The 18,539-nt window shown below is 44.1% G+C and overlaps 1 protein-coding gene across 1 annotated transcript in view; it reads left to right on the top strand.

The window, feature by feature from the left end:
* Nucleotides 1-18,539, top strand: part of CREBL2 (cAMP responsive element binding protein like 2) — a 43,059-nt gene that overhangs the window by 22,335 nt on the left and 2,185 nt on the right. Inside the window, exons 2-3 of the mRNA XM_038372485.2 lie at nucleotides 9,828-10,025; nucleotides 11,243-11,390. Of these exons, the coding sequence (XP_038228413.1) occupies nucleotides 9,828-10,025; nucleotides 11,243-11,390 (346 nt within the window). The remainder of the gene's footprint in view (nucleotides 1-9,827; nucleotides 10,026-11,242; nucleotides 11,391-18,539) is intronic.

Below are 18,539 nucleotides of genomic sequence, written 5' to 3'. Positions count from 1 at the left end.
AGGCCCTATGATGGTATCCCCTGAATAGATATGTGGACAGAGTTGGCAACGGGCTTTGTTGCAAGGATAGGTTCCTGGGTTAGTGGTTCTGTTGTGTGGTTGCTGGTGAGTATTTGCTTCAGGTTGGGGGTTGTCTGTAAGCAAGGACTGGCCTGTCTCCCAAGATCTGTGAGAGTGATGGGTCGTCCTTCAGGATAGGTTGTAGATCCTTGATGATGCGTTGGAGAGGTTTTAGTTGGGGGCTGAAGGTGATGGCTAGTGGCGTTCTGTTGATTTCTTTGTTGGGCCTGTCCTGTAGTAGGTGACTTCTGGGTACTCTTCTGGCTCTGTCAATCTGTTTCTTCACTTCAGCAGGTGGGTATTGTAGTTGTAAGAATGCATGATAGAGATCTTGTAGGTGTTTGTCTCTATCTGAGGGGTTGGAGCAAATGCGGTTATATCGTAGCGCTTGGCTGTAGACAATGGATTGAGTGGTATGATCTGGATGAAAGCTAGAGGCATGTAGGTAGGAATAACGGTCAGTAGGTTTCCGATATAGGGTGGTGTTTATGTGACCATCGCTTATTAGCACTGTAGTGTCCAGGAAGTGGATCTCTTGTGTGGACTGGTCCAGGCCGAGGTTGATGGTGGGATGGAAATTGTTGAAATCATGGTGGAATTCCTCAAGAGCTTCTTTTCCATGGGTCCAGATGATGATGTCATCAATGTAGCGCAAGTAGAGTAGGGGCATTAGGGGATGAGAGCTGAGGAAATGTTGTTCTAAGTCAGCCATAAAAATGTTGGCATACTGTGGGGCCATGCGGGTACCCATCGCAGTGCCGCTGATTTGAAGGTATACATTGTCACCAAATGTGAAATAGGTTTCAGAGTAGCAGCCGTGTTAGTCTGTATTCGCAAAAAGAAAAGGAGTACTTGTGGCACCTTAGAGACTAACAAATTTATTAGAGCATAAGCTTTCGTGAGCTACAGCTCACTTCATCGGATGCATTTGGTGGAAAAAACAGAGGAGAGATTTATATACACACACACAGAGAACATGAAACAATGGGTTTATCATACACACTGTAAGGAGAGTGATCACTTAAGATAAGCCATCACCAACAGCAGGGGGGGGAAGGAGGAAAACCTTTCATGGTGACAAGCAGGTAGGCTAATTCCAGCAGTTAACAACAATATCAGAGGAACAGTGGGGGGTGGGGTGGGAGGGAGAAATACCATGGGGAAATAGTTTTACTTTGTGTAATGACTCATCCATTCCCAGTCTCTATTCAAGCCTAAGTTAATTGTATCCAGTTTGCAAATTAATTCCAATTCAGCAGTCTCTCGTTGGAGTCTATTTTTGAAGCTTTTTTGTTGAAGTATAGCCACTCTTAGGTCTGTGATCGAGTGACCAGAGAGATTGAAGTGTTCTCCAACTGGTTTTTGAATGTTATAATTCTTGACGTCTGATTTGTCTCCATTCATTCTTTTACGTAGAGACTGTCCAGTTTGGCCAATGTACATGGCAGAGGGGCATTGCTGGCACATGATGGCATAAAGCACATTGGTAGATGCACAGGTGAACGAGCCTCTGATGGTGTGGCTGATGTGATTAGGCCCTATGATGGTATCCCCTGAATAGATATGTGGACAGAGTTGGCAACGGGCTTTGTTGCAAGGATAGGTTCCTGGGTTAGTGGTTCTGTTGTGTGGTGTGTGGTTGCTGGTGAGTATTTGCTTCAGATTGGGGGGCTGTCTGTAAGCAAGGACTGGTCTGTCTCCCAAGATCTGAGAGAGCGATGGCTCGTCCTTCAGGATAGGTTGTAGATCCTTGATGATGCGTTGGAGGGGTTTTAGTTGGGGGCTGAAGGTGATGGCTAGTGGCGTTCTGTTGATAACTACAGGACAGGCCCAACAAAGAAAAGTGGCTAGGATGGTGTTTTTAGGAAGATCACCAATGGACTGTAGCTTCCTCAGGAAGTCAGTGGTGTCTCGAAGATAGCTGGGACTGCTGGTAACGAAGGGCCTGAGGAGGGAGTCTACATAGCCAGACAATCCTGCTGTCAGGGTGCCAATGCCTGAGATGATGGGGCATCCAGGATTTCCAGGTTTATGGATCTTGGGTAGCAGATAGGACAGATTCTGACCTGGGGTATTCTATCTGCTACCCTCTTCCTGATCACTCTCCTTACAGTGTGTATGATAAACCCATTGTTTCATGTTCTCTGTGTGTGTGTATATAAATCTCTCCTCTGTTTTTTCCACCAAATGCATCCGATGAAGTGAGCTGTAGCTCACGAAAGCTTATGCTCTAATAAATTTGTTAGTCTCTAAGGTGCCACAAGTACTCCTTTTCTGAATTCTCATTGTCTTTCAAAGTACTTTGGAATTAACTGCCAGGTGGAGAAGCTACATTCCTTTTTTTAGGGTGGAGTAACTCTTGTTTGACTGGAAACACATTAGAATGTGCCTCAGTCTCAAAAAAATCCTAACATTGAGAGTTTTATTGTGAGATCATGAGTGAGGCTTAATGTTGTTCAGAATTGATTGCGAGAGTTGGCATGTCTGTATACCTCTGTATACTTCCAGCCATTATACTTTATAAGAGCAAGTACCTGAATCACCATATAAGCTACAACATTCTGCTTGTATGTATGCAATTTCTAATTTTCATGTAGACTCTGGTATTTGTGTGACACTCTGCCCCCATTCTAGAGAATATAATTTCTGTGTATGCAGAGATCTTGAACATACAAGAAACCTTTGTTAGTTTAACCTCAAGTGCTGCTGGCTGAAATGGTGTTTGCACAGTTCAGTAACTAATAATTTCTTTTCAAGTGAATTGGGAGCTGCTGAGAGATATTGATGGCTGTGGGGAGTGGAATCCTGTATTAATCCGTGGAGCTGGTTGTGAGAATCGGAGTCCAGACACCCTGTGTTGTGGATGTGGGGTGTGAACCCCATAGAGTAAGCAGTTGAGCATACAATTTTACTCCTGGGGGAATTCTGTGCCACTGCACATGTGCAGAATTAATGTCCCTGCAGATTTAGTTGCTTCCCCTCAGAAATACGACTTTCTGACAGGGAAGCAAAGGGAAGTTGCAAGAACAGTCATGCACCATTCCCGAGCTGCGCAGGTACATTGTTTCAGGCCCCCAGAACAGCCGGCGGGGAGGTAAATCACTGCAGGGTTGGGGACACCCCAGCTAGCGGCTCTTACCCTAAGCCAGGATCAGCTGCTAGTCCTGGCTGGGCTGGAGGTAGGAGAGGACGGGACTTCCTTTTCCCTTGCAAGGAGTGGCTGGGGCTGTGTCAGACCCACCTCCCAGAAACCTCCCCCAGATGCAGGAAGCTCATCATCCTCCCCTGCTTCCTTCCCCCATCGCTCCTCAGCTGCGGGGGGAGGGGTCACTGTACGAGGAGCTGCTCCCCCATCCACCTAACCCCATGCATCTGGACGTCCCATACTCAGGCACCCCTGCCAAGCTTCACCCCATACACCCACAACCCTCCTGTCCTCCATACCCGGACCACACCCCACTGAACCTCAACCCCTGCATCTGGAGACCCCTGCACCCATACCACCCTGCACCCAGACCACCACCCCCCACTGAGCTCCCTGCACTGAAGTCCCCACCCTGATGAGCCCCCACATCCAGACCCCCAACTAGGTGCACCCAGACCCCCACCCCACCAAGCCCCACTCACCCAGCACCCAGACCCCCTGCTGAGACCCCCACAACACTCCACTGAGCCCAATCCACCTTCATCTGGAGGCCCCTGCAGAGTCCCATTGCCCCAGAATCTGGGAACCACCCTCCCCCTCCCAAAACGAGCCTTTGTGCCTGCAGATCCCCCCCACACCTAGACTCCACACTGAGCGGCCTGCACAGATTGTCCCACACAGAATCCTTTCACCTCACACCTGGATCCCTCAATACTTGGATCCTGTCTGGTTGAGCCTGCCTGCCCCAAACCTGGTGCAGAGTTGCAGGGCCTGAGGCTGTTTCTGGGGCAGGCCCAGGCCTTGAGCGGTGTTAGGGTCGGGTGCAGCCTCACTGCTTAGTCCTTGTCAGGAGGTGTGGGGTGGGAGTGCTGCAGGGTGATCTCCCACCTTCATGCAGCCAGTGGCCTGTGCTCCCCACTGCCATGCTTGGGCCTCGCATTTAGTTATTGACAAAACTTGAAGAATTTTAAAATATTGTGTACAGAATTTTTAATTTTTTGGTGCAGAATGGCCTCGGAAGTAATACAATGTTGTTGTGCTATAAAAATGTCAAATAAGGTATTTTACGAACATTTGTAGTGTTCTGAACTTGATGATCATTATGAGATGTGTACAGACTGGTTATGAATTTAGGTATTTGTGTATATATAAAATTGTGCTCATAATTTGTGGTGTAGCATTCAGCTCCACCTCACAGTGGGATGGTGAGCAGCCAGGCAGGGAGGGGCCGCCTCCCCAATCAGAGGAGAGTAGCTTTGAACATCTAGGATTGTACTATCCAGGAAAAGACAAATTATGGCCATTAAAGTTAATGGGAAAACATTGAAACGATTTGAAACAGAAGGAAAACTAAGAATAGGAGGAGTTTTCCCCCTCTTTGAGTATCTATAGTGAACAAACTGCAAACCTGTAAAAATGGAAGGGGTTTGAACTGAACAGCCTCCAGAAACTGAGGGACTGTCACTTGACAGGTGCTGTCCATGAAACACTGGTAAACTGTTCAGAGGCAATAGGTATCTTTTGTGTTAGAAAAGGGAGTTGATATACTTTGAAAGTGTAAAGCCTGAGGTTGCATCTTTGTTTATTTTCTGTGTAACTTGTGTATGTTTGCTTTTCCTATTTTATCTTTGAATCTGTGACCTTTTTTCTATTAAATAAACCTTTTGTTTGTTTTTACCCCAAGCAGGTCTGTGGTGTGCAAACTGTAGAATGTATGTGCCAAAGCAAAGCTAGTGTTGGGGGGTTGGTTTTATATCTTCAGGGATTATGAGCCAGAGGGGAAAAGTCCAAGTGCCTGGTAGTTAAGAACTTGGGGTGGACAGATTTGGGGAGACTCAGGACTGGAAGGGTTGTTGGTGTCAACCTGGAAGGAGTAAGTAGTCTGATGGAATCCAGGGTGAGACCTTTATGCTTGTGGGGTGGCTACTGATGTCAGGGCTCTGAGTCATTGCAGCATAGCATTAAGGCACCCAAGATTACAGCGCAGGTGACAACAGAACCTCTTACTAGTTTGAGAGATTCCCAAAACATCATCCTAGTCCAATATATGCTGATGCAGCAGCAGTGCGAGCTTTCTCACATTACCCTATCAATGTGCTTCAGCCCTTAATTTCCCCACCAGTGCTCATATTCTCCATGTCCTGTTGATCTGTCTTTCCAGTGAGGAATCTGATTCTGTACATGGCTCCCTCTGGAATCTAGCATATCTGTTTTGGGTTTCTGCCAGGTCTCTTCCCATTGGTCTTTTACCCTTTTTTCTCCTCTCAGAAAGCTGATTGCTGTCTTCATATCCCTCCCAAGCCAAGTAGCTATGCCCTGAACTCGGATACCTCTCATGAGCAAGAGTGATATGAAGATCTTGATATGGTATTAGAAACGGGAGAAGACTTTTTTTTAGTTTCTGAAATCTGCAAAAAAAAAAAAAAAATAACTGAAACATTAAACTCTTTTGGATTTCTGATAAACAGATAAGGTGAGTGAGGTAATATCTTTTATTGGGCCAACTTCTGTTAGTGAGAGTTACCGAGCTGCTTCTTCAGCTCTGTGCAAGCTCAGAAGCTTGTTTATCACCAACAGAAGTTAATCCAAAAGAAGATATTACCTCACCCACCTTGTGTCTCTCTACTATCCTGTGACTAATACGGCTACAACAAATAGATGTCGTTATTATCATTATTAATGGCGATCTTTCTCTTTTGGCTCTTGATCACACATGACTGTTTAAAAAGACAGTTGCTGAATGCTAATAACTCCTGATACTATATTAACTCAGTGCAAATAGAAAGGGAGTTTGGGAGTTATTTTTTTCTATCATCCATACCTGGATTCAGCTTGCAGTACTGCCTTATGTCATTCTCTGCTGTCATATCAACATAGCAACCAACTAAGCAAACATGACTGGAAGTCAAGGAAGAGACAGTAATACAAAGGATTTAACCAAGATTTTTTCCTAGCCATGTTGCTCAAATTTACAGTAAAGAACAAAAGTCCTGTGTTCCCAAGAAAAATACCTGTTGTGGTAGCAGGACTGTATTAAATCACCTGGTTATGTGCAAAGTGGAGCAGAATCGTGTGAGAACCTGTGGTTGAAACCTTGAGACTCTTCCTGCGCTGTGTGGAGATTAGAATATTATGGAATTGTTGATATCCATCTCAAATCAGAGGGGAAGATGCTTCACATTTAAATTACCACAATCGTGGTGGCTAACTCATAGGGGAGTAGTGACCTTAAAGACAGAGCCTGCTGTCCTCCCATCTGTGGATAGAGCCCTGTGTACAGGGCAACTTAAGTGATCGGAGAACTTGGAAGGGAGGGCAAATAGTGTACCAAAATATAAAGTGTTGTGTAGCATGAGTAGAGGTCCATCAAGGTGAAAGGATAATCTAACTGCTTCATAAACTGTGCATGTACAGTGTCACTGAAATTTAATGCAGCCACTCCTGGGAAATATGGCAGCAGCCAACTAAGCACATTGCACAACAGTGTAAGAGGTGAGCTTTTGCTTAAGAACACAAAGGCAAATCTATCTTCTGGTTCCATAGAGTCTTAAGTGTTTCAAACCTGATGCTTAGATCATTAAGATGTGATCTCTGGGATAATGTAATATCCAGAAACTGTGGAATCTCCTTTGGGACTATTAATGTTCCAGTCCCATGATCGTGCTTTGGATGATGGATAAAAAAGATAATGTACTCTGAGTGCCTGGGGCCCTGTCTATCTGTCTATCTCTATGTTAATATAATATATAACTCCTGTAGCACTTTAAACATATAAAGCATTATAGAAGTAACCCATATTGGAATAAGCAACCACACCTTAGTTATTGCAGTGAAGCAAAACATTTAGTTTGCATGGAAACCAGCCAATTATTATAACTGTGTCTGACAAGGTGCTTAGAAAACTTTTTTTTGCCTTGGGTCAAATTTACCACAGGTATAGCCTAGTGAGATCAGTGGAGGAATGTGAGAATGAATTTTGTTCCTTTGGCATTTTTTATTTGAATTTAAAATAGAAAATCTTAAATAACATGCTTTGGAGTCTTCTGTCATAGGAAGGGTGCAGGGAACTTAACAGTTAAAATAACATTCTGCAGCTCAAACTTGACAAAGGATTTGAATTTTCTTCCGATCTTATGACTTCATTATATTTGTTTCAAAATCAATAGAAGTTCATGAAGAACACTGTGTTCCCCTGTTTGCTCAGGGCAGGCAGCCACTTCTGAATAAATTAGAAAAGGCAATATATGAGGGGATAAGATTAGGCTGCCAAGTGATTGCTGAATCATTTCACTACATAAAGAATGAGTTCTGTTGTCTAATCCACTTTTTATTCTAGAACGAGTTCACTTAGTGATAAATTGTTTTTACTGCGTGATGCTACAAAACAAACTTGCTTTGATAATCACAGATATCACTTGTTCTACAATGTTTGTGTTGTGCAATAAAAACCTGATGTAACGCTTGAACATTTGAACGCTTGCCTATAAGAAAAATCAGTGCGTGCATAAATTGCTACATCTGAATCGCAAGCTAAAGATGCAGTACTAACTGGTGTATTCATCACAGGTTTTTGAAATCTGGGAAAATCAAACCAGTGATCCATGAAGGTATTGGGTGTAGAGGAAAGTCCCAATGCTCTGCTCATCAAACTGAAGGATTCTAATCACCCTACAGTGAGAGTTTCTTTTTGGTTGGTAGCGTGGGCTGCATGCCTAGCAAAACATTTGCAAGGCTACTCCATGTAATAGCACCGGTATTGGGTTTGAAAGAAATCTAGGTGCTGCGTTCTGCATTAGAAGCAAAAATATGTTGGGAGGGGAACTGAGGAGTAAATGGTAGAAAAATTATTCCTTTCTACACACGGCTGTATTTGAAATGTAGTACATTTTAAAGTAGATTCTCCTAATTCAGTGATGGTAGCTGGATACTTTAGATGGAGTACACATTCAATTCCTGTGGAGGTGGCAGTATTGGGACAGGAGGGGAGTGGAATGGAATAGAAATTGAGAATGGAAACGTAACCAAATTACCAGTTAACTAAAATCTGTCATAGATTCCTTTGGAAATGATTCGGAACTAAGAGGATGCACATGGGATGGACTGGGGTTAGAATAGACTCCCTGGAACCATGCTTTCAAATCCCATCAGGGTCAACTTGGCCCTTCTTTCTTCTGTGGCACATAAATAGAACATGTCACATAATTTGCTGTGGGCATGTGTGTGTGCTTTCAGGTATGAAACTTCAACATCTGAGGTGTTCTGCCTGTTTTGCAAGAACATTGCTTGGCACTCTTTGAAAGAATAGAGCTTTGTTCTGGTATCCATGGCCAACATTTACTACTTCTCACTGTTGCGTAGCTAATCTGTGTCACCGAGGTGGCTGCACTTTGGTGGTATTGCATTATTACTATTTTTTATTTTTTTTTATTGCCATAACACATAACTACAGTATACAGTTGTAAAATAGGAATATGCTGTAGCTCTAAACAATTATTTCAAGTTGCTATATGTATTGTTATAGTTATAGTGAGGCAATGGTTTTTTGGTTTAAATCATTAACACTATATTGTCTTTTTGATGAAGATCTATAGGAAAAAAAAAGAATATACGGTTAGATGGACTGGTAAAAGCCTAAGGAGAGAGAGAGGAGTCAAGATTATAGAGAAACTGCAACATGAAATATTTCTTAATTTATTAACTTTTACAATATTGCTGTTCTGTGCATCAATAAAGCATATACGATCTGCTTTGGAAAATCGTGAAAGCTTACCAACAAGACAATCTACTTTACCTGCCTATCTCTATGAAGATGATACTTTTGTCATCTATCGAAAAAACAAAAATCTGTCATGGGCGAGTCAAACTTTGCAGAGCTGATCTTAAGAAGCACAAGTCTGTGTAAATAGATTGAGACTCCTTTTGTAAAGTGTATTTTGGAAACAAGAAGTGACTCTCTCATATTGATTGATTTTTTTTTTAAGACTTATGTCTGCATGAAACCCTAGAAAGCTCAGCTGCAGCCATGACTTGTATCTGATTTGGAAATCAACCTTATAATTTTATTTAAAAAATAATTTTAGGATTATTATATAATCATAAACTCTTATTTAAGATGCTAAACTCCATTCTGACTTTGGGGCTCTGTAATATTCCTAGTGGACAGGATTCCTCCCTGCATGTCATGGTTCATAATGGCAAATGATACTCAAACAGGCCCTCATACTTGGCTGGTGAGTTGATGGATCTTTTTGTGCTTCTGCAAAATGGTTCTCCAGGTCATATTGGGGTAGCTCACAGTACAGCTGCTTGATCAGTGCTTCACATTAAGAAGTCCTTGTTGCTGCTGCTGTCTAACTACTTTCGTCAGCCCCCAAAAATAAAAAGTAAACTCTTCTTCCTCTGTTATCCAGTATCAACTAAAATAATGAAGTACTACACTTGAGGCATCAGAGAATTTGATGGAATATTGCTGTTTTGATTTTCATACACCCCTTTTATTCCTTCACGGTAAATTTACCAGCAGTAGGCTCCCCTCTTGCTATGCAAATCCAGCACAACAGGAGGAAGTTCATGCTTATTCCCCCCAAGCTGAATGGAAGTTTAATTTACTGTCATCTTATAGGTGGTCGGAGGCAAAGTAAAGAAACCGGGCAAACGAGGTCGTAAACCAGCCAAAATAGATTTGAAGGCAAAACTTGAGAGAAGTCGTCAGAGTGCGAGAGAATGCAGAGCGAGAAAGAAGCTGAGATACCAGTATCTGGAAGAGCTGGTATCAAGTAGAGAGAGAGCAATCTGTGCACTTAGAGAAGAGCTGGAAATGGTAAGGAATTTTCTTCTAACCTAAACCTGGGTTTGGCCTAGATTCTGCTCTCACTGAAGTCATTGAGAGTTTTGTTGTTGACTTAAATGAGAGCATGATTAGGTCCTCAAATGTCAAAATCACAAGAACAAATATGTTAAGTGCTTGCTTGGTTTACATGTTGAATATGATCTTGGTATAAGAAGAGGTTTACAAGATTAGTCATATTTGTACTAGATATAGGTAAGCAAGGTGACTGCTGTGCATAAATTTGTCATTTTAAAGTCTTATTTCTTATATCTCGGAAAGTGTCTGACTTCAAAGGCTGGGAAGGGGCATACTGAAATATTGATATGTAGAGTCATCTGTAGTTTGTAGACATGTTCAGCCAGCCTTTGCTTTTGTGCATGTGGCTGACTCCATGCACAAAATTGTATTTGTATGTGTAGATTGTGTACTTGGTTGCTCAGCTGTCTAGATCTCACTGTGTGCACGAAATGGGTATATGTACACTTTTGCAGGCACAGTAAGTTGGTGGGCAAAAGTGAGCTTGAAAAATGGAGGTTTTGGTTGGAAATTTAGTCTTTGGTAGGCTGAGCTACCCAAAATAATCATCTTTGTTAAGGAATCAGTGGATAGTCCAACAACAATCCTTTACTTTCTCTTCTTTGATTGGTAGCTTTTATTCATAGTTTAACCAGCAGAGGTTAGGTTGGTAACCTCTACTTTCCCATCCCTCCGTCCCTCAGAACCAAAAAAAGTTTGTATGTTTTGTAGCCTGTTCATGAGGAAGTTTTAATCAGTTATGATGTGGCTGAAAGGAAGGGAAGCTTCCCATAATTCTGGCTTGCAGAGTACCAGAAAAGAACTCCTGAGTATCCACCAGCATTAGATTCATGTGAAATCGTTGCTTTAAAAGGTGGTGAGCTGGAAGAGTATTCTGGCTTTTGACATGCCAGCAAATGCATGCAGTGTTCCTTGCAGTTTAATAATTACTGTATTGTAGTATGTAGCACTGCCACCAGTAGTAGTTTTATTAACTGAAGCAAGATTTGCTCAGGCCAGGTGTGTAATCATGAACACATGCTTGACTCATCAGCAATCATGTAAAAGGCTCCAGCCTAGTACATTCAAATGTACTTAAATAAAGATACCGGAAGGTAAAGATTACAGCTCTGTTTTGTCTGCTAATGTGATCTTGCCAGTTTGCTAGTGCTTAACGTGTTTGCATATTTCAGTACAAGCAGTGGTGCATGGCAATGGACCAAGGGAAAATCCCCTCTGAAATAAAAGCCCTGCTAACTGGGGAGGAGCAAAGCAAAGCACAGCAGAACTCAACCAAACTTGCCAAGACTGGGAAGACAGAAACACACAGTAACAATCCCTGTGAGTATCATGCTTGTGATAACAAAATAGGAACTGAGTCTTTCTTCGTGTAGGAGTGCCATAGTGGTAGGCAGAAGTATAAGGATGTGTTCTCATATACAAATGATCAATTGTAGCATTGAGACAAAGGGTTTAGTGGGATGTGTAAAGACGTTGTGATATTTACATAAACAAGTACAACACATGCAGTTGTAGTAGCTGCAAAGCTGGGTGATAATTTTCAAGAGAAATTGACACGTTTCGGAGCCAATGATGTTTTCCCCCTATGATGAAATTTTAAACATTTGACCTGTTCTGTAGAATGCAAGCAAGAGAAGGGAAACAGCAACTTTTAACAAATTATATCTTAGCAAAAGTTAAATGGAATTTCATGGGCCAAAGAAAAGGCACTTCATAAGCGTGAAGGAATTTCCCCTGCTGAATATCAAAGGCCTGCTGCAAACAATGGAGTTGTGAGAACTTCCCAAAGAAAAGGTAGCAAGAATTCTTTCTAATGAAGCATTTTAGGCTGTCTTGAGTAAAGGGGCTGTTATCAGCAGCCCCTATAATACTGTGCAGGTGCATGCATATGCGCACACTTTTTGTGTACTGAGCTTATAAAGACGAGTATTTTTCTTTCATTCAGAACTTCCACCATCCCCGTTTCCTGCTGTTCTTTCTCTCCCTTCCCATAACTGAACCATGTCTATGCTCCTACCCCTACCAGTGGGCCAACTGCCTCCCAATCCCACCTGCCATGTACTGCCTCCTTTATATGCCACCAACTGGCCCTGCGCCTCTATATTCTGGTTTCTATGCCAATTTCTCCCCAGTCTTAGCTTCCAGTTCAGCTTTTGCTTCTTCCGTGCCAATTCCTTGCTCAAAGGTAATGCCAGGAACCCATAGCAAGGAACCTCCCCAATGGCTATACTGGGACCCTTGGGCTGCATATTGGCAGCAATTTGCCAGACCTTTGGCTCTGGGGAATCATGGTGGTAGAGCTGCACTGTCCTCCCCCAACCAACCTACAGTATGAGGAAACATTTGAGGAACAGAAGGCTAGGGTGGTTAAGGAGGCTGCCCTTCAAACTCCCATTTCATTCTTGTCTCCGGACAAGATAGTCATGCCTTTGCCACCATCTATGGCTGACAGTTTTCTCCAGGTTCCAGGACCTTGTGAAGAAGGTGGCTGACTCCCTTCTGATAGCTCACGAATAGATCGAAGACTCGCAGGACAAGCAGCTGGACATTCTACAATAGGCAACGTCCACCTGGGTTGTGCTACCCATTAATGAAGCACTCCTGGATCCAGCAAAGGCTGTGTGGCAAACTTCTGCCACCATCCTACCAACTTGTAAATGGGCGGATAAAAAATAGTCTGTTCTTCCAGTGACTCAGATTTGTGTTTTCCCACCTAGTTCCCTGGTGGTGGGTGGTGTAAATGAGTGGGGAAAACAGCATTACTCCAGGTCTGCCGCTTATGACAAAGACCAAAAGAGGTGAGACCTTTTTGGCAGAAAGTCCTACTCATCTATGACCCTCCAGTTTTGGATCACAATCAATCAGGTGATCATAACCAAGTACAACTTCATGGACTAAAATACATTTGCTGCTTTCATTGAACATCTTCCACAGGAGCATAGAGAACATTTTCAGGCCATCATTGCAGAAAGTCAGTTGTTACCCAGAACCTCTCTTCAAGAGTCGGTTCAATGCCACGGGCGCTGCTGCCAGATCCATCTCTACAGTGATTATTATGCTCATGGTGTCATAGCTACAGCTCTTTGGGTTCCCGAAGGAGGTTCAAAACAGTGTTGAGGACCTCTTGTTTGATGGTTGGAAGCTCTTCTTAGAGATCATGGATGACTCCCTGCATACACTAAAGGACTCCAGGGTCATATTAAGATTTTATATTTAAGATTTATATAAGTGTGTGTGTGTGTGTGTGTGTGTATGTATATGTATATGTATATGTATATGTGTGTATATATATATAATATCACACTGCTGCAAACAAAAGCAGATTTAGTACATCCCAAACTGCCGAAAGATTGTCATACTCAGTTCTCAGGATTTCGCAGTACCGCTGAACTCGCTAGGAAAAGACAGAAATTCCAGAGAGAGAGAGAGCTGCTACTTCTCCTTCAGTGAGTACCCAGTCGTCACTGAAACAGCAATTTTGATGGGTCAGTCAGAAAGTTTGATTTCTCCATCACCTCTAGTTCACGAGGGTAACCACTTACCCACCTCCCCACCTTTGTAGACCACCTTTCCCATGTCCATCTGGCTTGGTGGCATATTACAACAGAGAAGTGGTCTGAGGTCATAACATCGGACTATATCATTTATTTTGTCCCTCCCCCTGATTAGTCCCTGTCCTTCAGGCACCCATCTCACAAGATTATACTGAGACAAGAAGTGCACTATCTTCTTCATTTAGGAGCAGTAAAGCCAGTCCATCCCCTCACATGGGGAAAGGGTTTTGTTCCAAGTATTTCCTCATGCCATAGAAGACATAGGGTGGAGCTGGATCTTAGATCTAAGACCACTGAACAAATTCAGAAAGTCTCAGAAGTTTAGGATAGTGACTCTGGAAGCTATAATTCCTTATCTAGGGGCTGGAGATTGTTTTTTGGCCCTCGGCCTACAGGTCACTTATTTTCATATAGTGATAGGCTCCCTTCCCCCCACAGGAAATATCAGCGTTTTACCATGGTCCAGGATAATTTTTGATACTGAGTACTTCCCTGTTCTCAAAGATTCTAGCCACAGTAGCTGCTTACCTTTTGGTGAGAAAAGATTTTAGTCTTCCTATATTTGAACAATTGGCTACTGGGGGGCTGACCTTATGAAGCAGTACTGACTTGTACCCAGAGGCCCTTTCTCTCTTCCAGGAGTTGGGTCTGCAGCTAAATATATATATATAAAAAATCTATATTAGCACCTGTACAGAGAATATAATTCATAGGGGAGTACTTTGATTCGTCGGCAGCCAGGGCTTACCTTACCACAGACAGACTCATAACTGTGTCTGATCTGGTTGGTTGGAACAATTCAAGGAAGCCCCTGTACAATAAGGAACTGTTTACAGCTCCTAGATCATATGGCTGATTGCACCTTTGTGACTGAGCATGCAAGACTATGCCTCTGCTGCTTCCAAGGTTGGCTCAGGAGGACCTATTCATCAGCCTGACACAGCCTGGACAAACAGGTCATGGTTCCCCTCTAGTTGAAGAATTCCTTAGATTAGTTCAAAAATCAATTCAGTGTTTGAGCAGACATCCCTTTCGTTGCCCTGGTCCACCAATAATTGTGAACGGATGCATCGCTATTGGGGAGCATACCTGAATGGCCTGAGAAACCAGTTTCTATGTCAACCTGTTGGAATTCAGGGATGCCTGCCTTCGGTTCCTACCCCTTATCGGGGCAAATCAATCAGGATCATGACAGACAATGTGACTTGCATGTTTTTTATCAGCAAACAGGGAGGAACAAGATTCCCCACCCTGTACGCCGATGCTATAAATGTATGGAAATGGTATATAGCCCATCAGATTCAGATCTCAACCGTTTACTCTCCTGGAGTCCAGAATTTCACAGCCCATGTGCTCAGAGGAGCTTCTCCCAGGACTATGAATGGGAGTTGGACTTCCATGCATTCTCTCCAACACTGCTAATATTAAGAGCGATGAACAAGATCAGACAGGACAAGGCCAGGCTTATTTTTATAGTACTGACATGGCTTAGACAAGCTTGGTATCCTTACCTGCTTCACTTGTGTGTCCATCTGGTGTTCAAGCTTCCAACCACCCCCTCCTCTCCTCTCCCAGTATGCAGGTCATGTGCTTCACCCCAACCTAAGAGTCCTCCGCCTCTGAGCATGGCTTCCACTTGGTTTATAGGATTGGAGTCCACCTTCTCAACAGAGGTACAACAAGTATTACTAAACAACAGAATGGAGTCAAATCTAATAACTTATCTTCAGAAATGGAAAAGATCCAACCAGTGATGTCACCATCACCGACTTGTGCCTGCATCCACCTCGCTTACAGCCGTGCTGGATTACCTGCTGGATCTAAAGAAATCAGGGTTATCAATTAGCTTGATTAAGGTTCACCTGGCCGCAGTATCGGCATTTCATCCTTCACTAGGAGGACTTTCCATATTTGCTCACCTTATGCCCTCAAGATTTTGGGGAGCTTCTACATCCGGGTTAAGGATCCCACTCCAACTTGGGTTCTCAACCTGATACTCAAATATCTCATAAGACCTCCATTTCAGTCTATGGCAACCTGCTCCTTACTTTATTTATCTATGAAGAAGGTCTTTTCTAGTAGCTATCAAGTTGGCCTGTAGGGTTGGTGAAATTGGGGCCTTGATGGCAAACCCCCCCCCCCCCCCCACACACACACACCACTTGCGGTATCTTTCACTGTCTTACCTAAAGTGCTGTTGGATTTTCATCTTACCGAGACTATTAATCTACTGGTGTTTTTCCCAAAATCACGCAAGTCTCAGCTGGAGACCTGCTTTCATACCTGAGATGTTAGATGGGCATTAGCCTTCTATCTAGGTAGGAACTAGCTGTTTTGGAAATCACCTAGACTGTTTGTCTCCATTGCAGAGAGATCCAAGAGATCCTCAATCTCTGCCCAGAGACTTTCAAGATAGATCTCTGGGTGTGTTGTAACTTGCTATGACACAGTGGGTGCTCTGTCCACCCTGGGGATAATAGCACACTCTGTGGGATCAGAAGCAATATCCACAGCTTTATTCAAAATCATTCCAGTGTCTGAGATATGTAGAGTTGCTACATGGGCCTCATAATGTCCAGAGTGTGCTTTTTCTAAATATTATGCCTTGATCCATGCTGCCAGATAGGATGTGGCGCTTGGTAAAGTGGTACTTTCTAAAGACCAGGACTCCATTCTGAAGCTCCCTTCTCCCTGTGGGGATACTCCTTGGGAGTCACCTGAAGTGAAGAATCCACGGAGACACTACTTGAAGAGAAGAAGAGGTGACTCACCCTGTACACTAATTGTAGCTCTTCAAGATGTGTCCCTATGGGTGTTCCACTACCTGCCCTTCTCTGATTTGGACAGTTCTTTGACATTCGGATAGAGAAGGAACCGCTGAGGGTGGTTTGCCTGTGAAGCCCTATATATCCTCATTGTGCAGTGTGAGGTTGTATAGATAGCTGAATGGACACTGCTAAGGGAAAATCTGCTCAAGAGGCGCACCCATAGGGACGTGCATCTTGAAGAACTAGTTACTGCGCAGGGTGAGGAACCTCCTCTTGATTTCTGAGTATAGCTTACATTTATCTAGTGTCTTTCATGTCACAGGATCTCAGTGTTTCACAAATTTAAACTGTATGGCACTAGAGCTCACGTTTAAATGCCCGTGGCCTCAGTGGGATATAAACATGAGCTTAAAGTTAAGCACATACTTTAAATTCTTTGTTGAATCAGTGCTGTAGTAACTACACAGAACAATTACTTTATTCATTAGAGGAATGTTCCATTCCAGAGCTGGATATGTGATAAGTGGACAAACCTTTGGTTTTATGTCTCATCAAAAATACTACACCTCCTTCCTCTCTCCCTCCCTCCCTCCCTTCTTTATTATTTCTTATGATAGCTCATTTGAAGATTTCTTGTACAATAAGTTTGTTTTATGTGGGGGAAACAGGAGCTGGAATTTTCACCCCCACCTTAAATTTCCCATCATGGTGAGCAGTGGTTTCCGCATTTGCTGCCCTTCACCTAATTAATGGGTGTGGCTTTCTGGATTAGCCAGCCATTGGACTTCTAGAAACCTGTCTAAAATGCTGGTCCACAGTCAATCTGGCACATACAGTGTATTTGTGTTCTCATACCACCATTTTGGGTGGGATAAAATGGTTATAGAATTAGGTAAGGGAAATATGTTACAGCCTATGTCACGGCCATGATCTGTAATAGAGTTGTCTATGCTGCAAACCAAAAAAGTATAGGCACACAGGTGCTGCTGTCCGCATCAGACAGCGGTATGCTGGTATGACTAGACAGTTAATAAAGATGGGTCCAAACAGGAGTCTATTTGGTATCTTCCTGGCTTGCCCCAGACACTCTAGTTCAGAGGTGGGCAAACTACGGCCTGTGAGCCACATCCGTCCCGCGGGACCCTCCTGCCCGGCCCCGGCCCAGGAGGCTTGCCCTGGGCCGCTCCCCTGCTGTTCCCCCTCCCCTGCAGCCTCAGCTCACTGCACCGCTGGTGCAATGCTCCAGGCGGTGTGGCGCGGCGGGGCTGCGAGCTCCTGGGGCAGTGCAGCTGCAGAGCCCGGCCTGACCCGGTGCTCTGTGCTGCGCCGTAAGGGGGCAGGGCGGGTTGGATAGCGGGCAGGGGAGTTCAGGGTGGTGGTCAGGGAGTGGGGCAGTGGAAGTGGTCAGGGGGTGGGGAACGGGGGGTTGAATGGGGGAAGGAGTCCCAGGGGGGCAGTCAGGAAGAAGGGGGTTGGATGGGGCAGGGGTCCTGGGGGGGGCAGTCAGGGGACGGAGAAGGGGTGGTTGGATGGTGCAGGGGTCCCAGGGGGGCAGTAAGGAAGGAAAGGGGGGGTTGGATGGGGCAGCGAGGGGGCACTTGGGCAGGGGTTCCGGGGGTGGTCAGGGGACAGAGAGTAGGGGTGGTTGGATGGGGCAGGGATCCCGGGGGGGCGGGGGGGCTGTCAGGGGCGAGAAGCAGGTGGGGGGTTGATGGGGGGCGGGCACCGCCCCCCTCCCCTAGCTGGCTCTCCGTACAATTTTTGAAACCCGATTCGGCCCTCAGGCCAAAAAGTTTGCCCGCCCCTGCTCTAGTTCAATAACAAGTAAGTAATTGAACTTGATTCAAGAATCACTGGATGAAATTCTATGGCCTGTGTTATGCAGGAAGTCAAACTAGAGTATAAATGTTTCTCACCTTAAAATCTGTTAATCTTCATGAGCCCTTCATTTTGGGGTTCATTAAATTCATCAGCTTCACTTGGAAACTGGTGTTTTAAAACTAATCTTATTCTTGCACACATGTACCTGTACCTTGTACCTGTGGATCTTGTCTAGACACAAAACAGCTCTCAGAACTGCTCCCCAACAAAGAAGAAATCTAGTCCTTCAAGTTTGGATGCCATCCAGTACACTAGATAATAAAGTG

Source organism: Dermochelys coriacea, chromosome 1 (assembly GCF_009764565.3).
Source record: "Dermochelys coriacea isolate rDerCor1 chromosome 1, rDerCor1.pri.v4, whole genome shotgun sequence".
Classification (NCBI taxonomy): domain Eukaryota; kingdom Metazoa; phylum Chordata; order Testudines; family Dermochelyidae; genus Dermochelys; species Dermochelys coriacea.
This window is presented reverse-complemented; position numbering and strand designations above follow the sequence as displayed.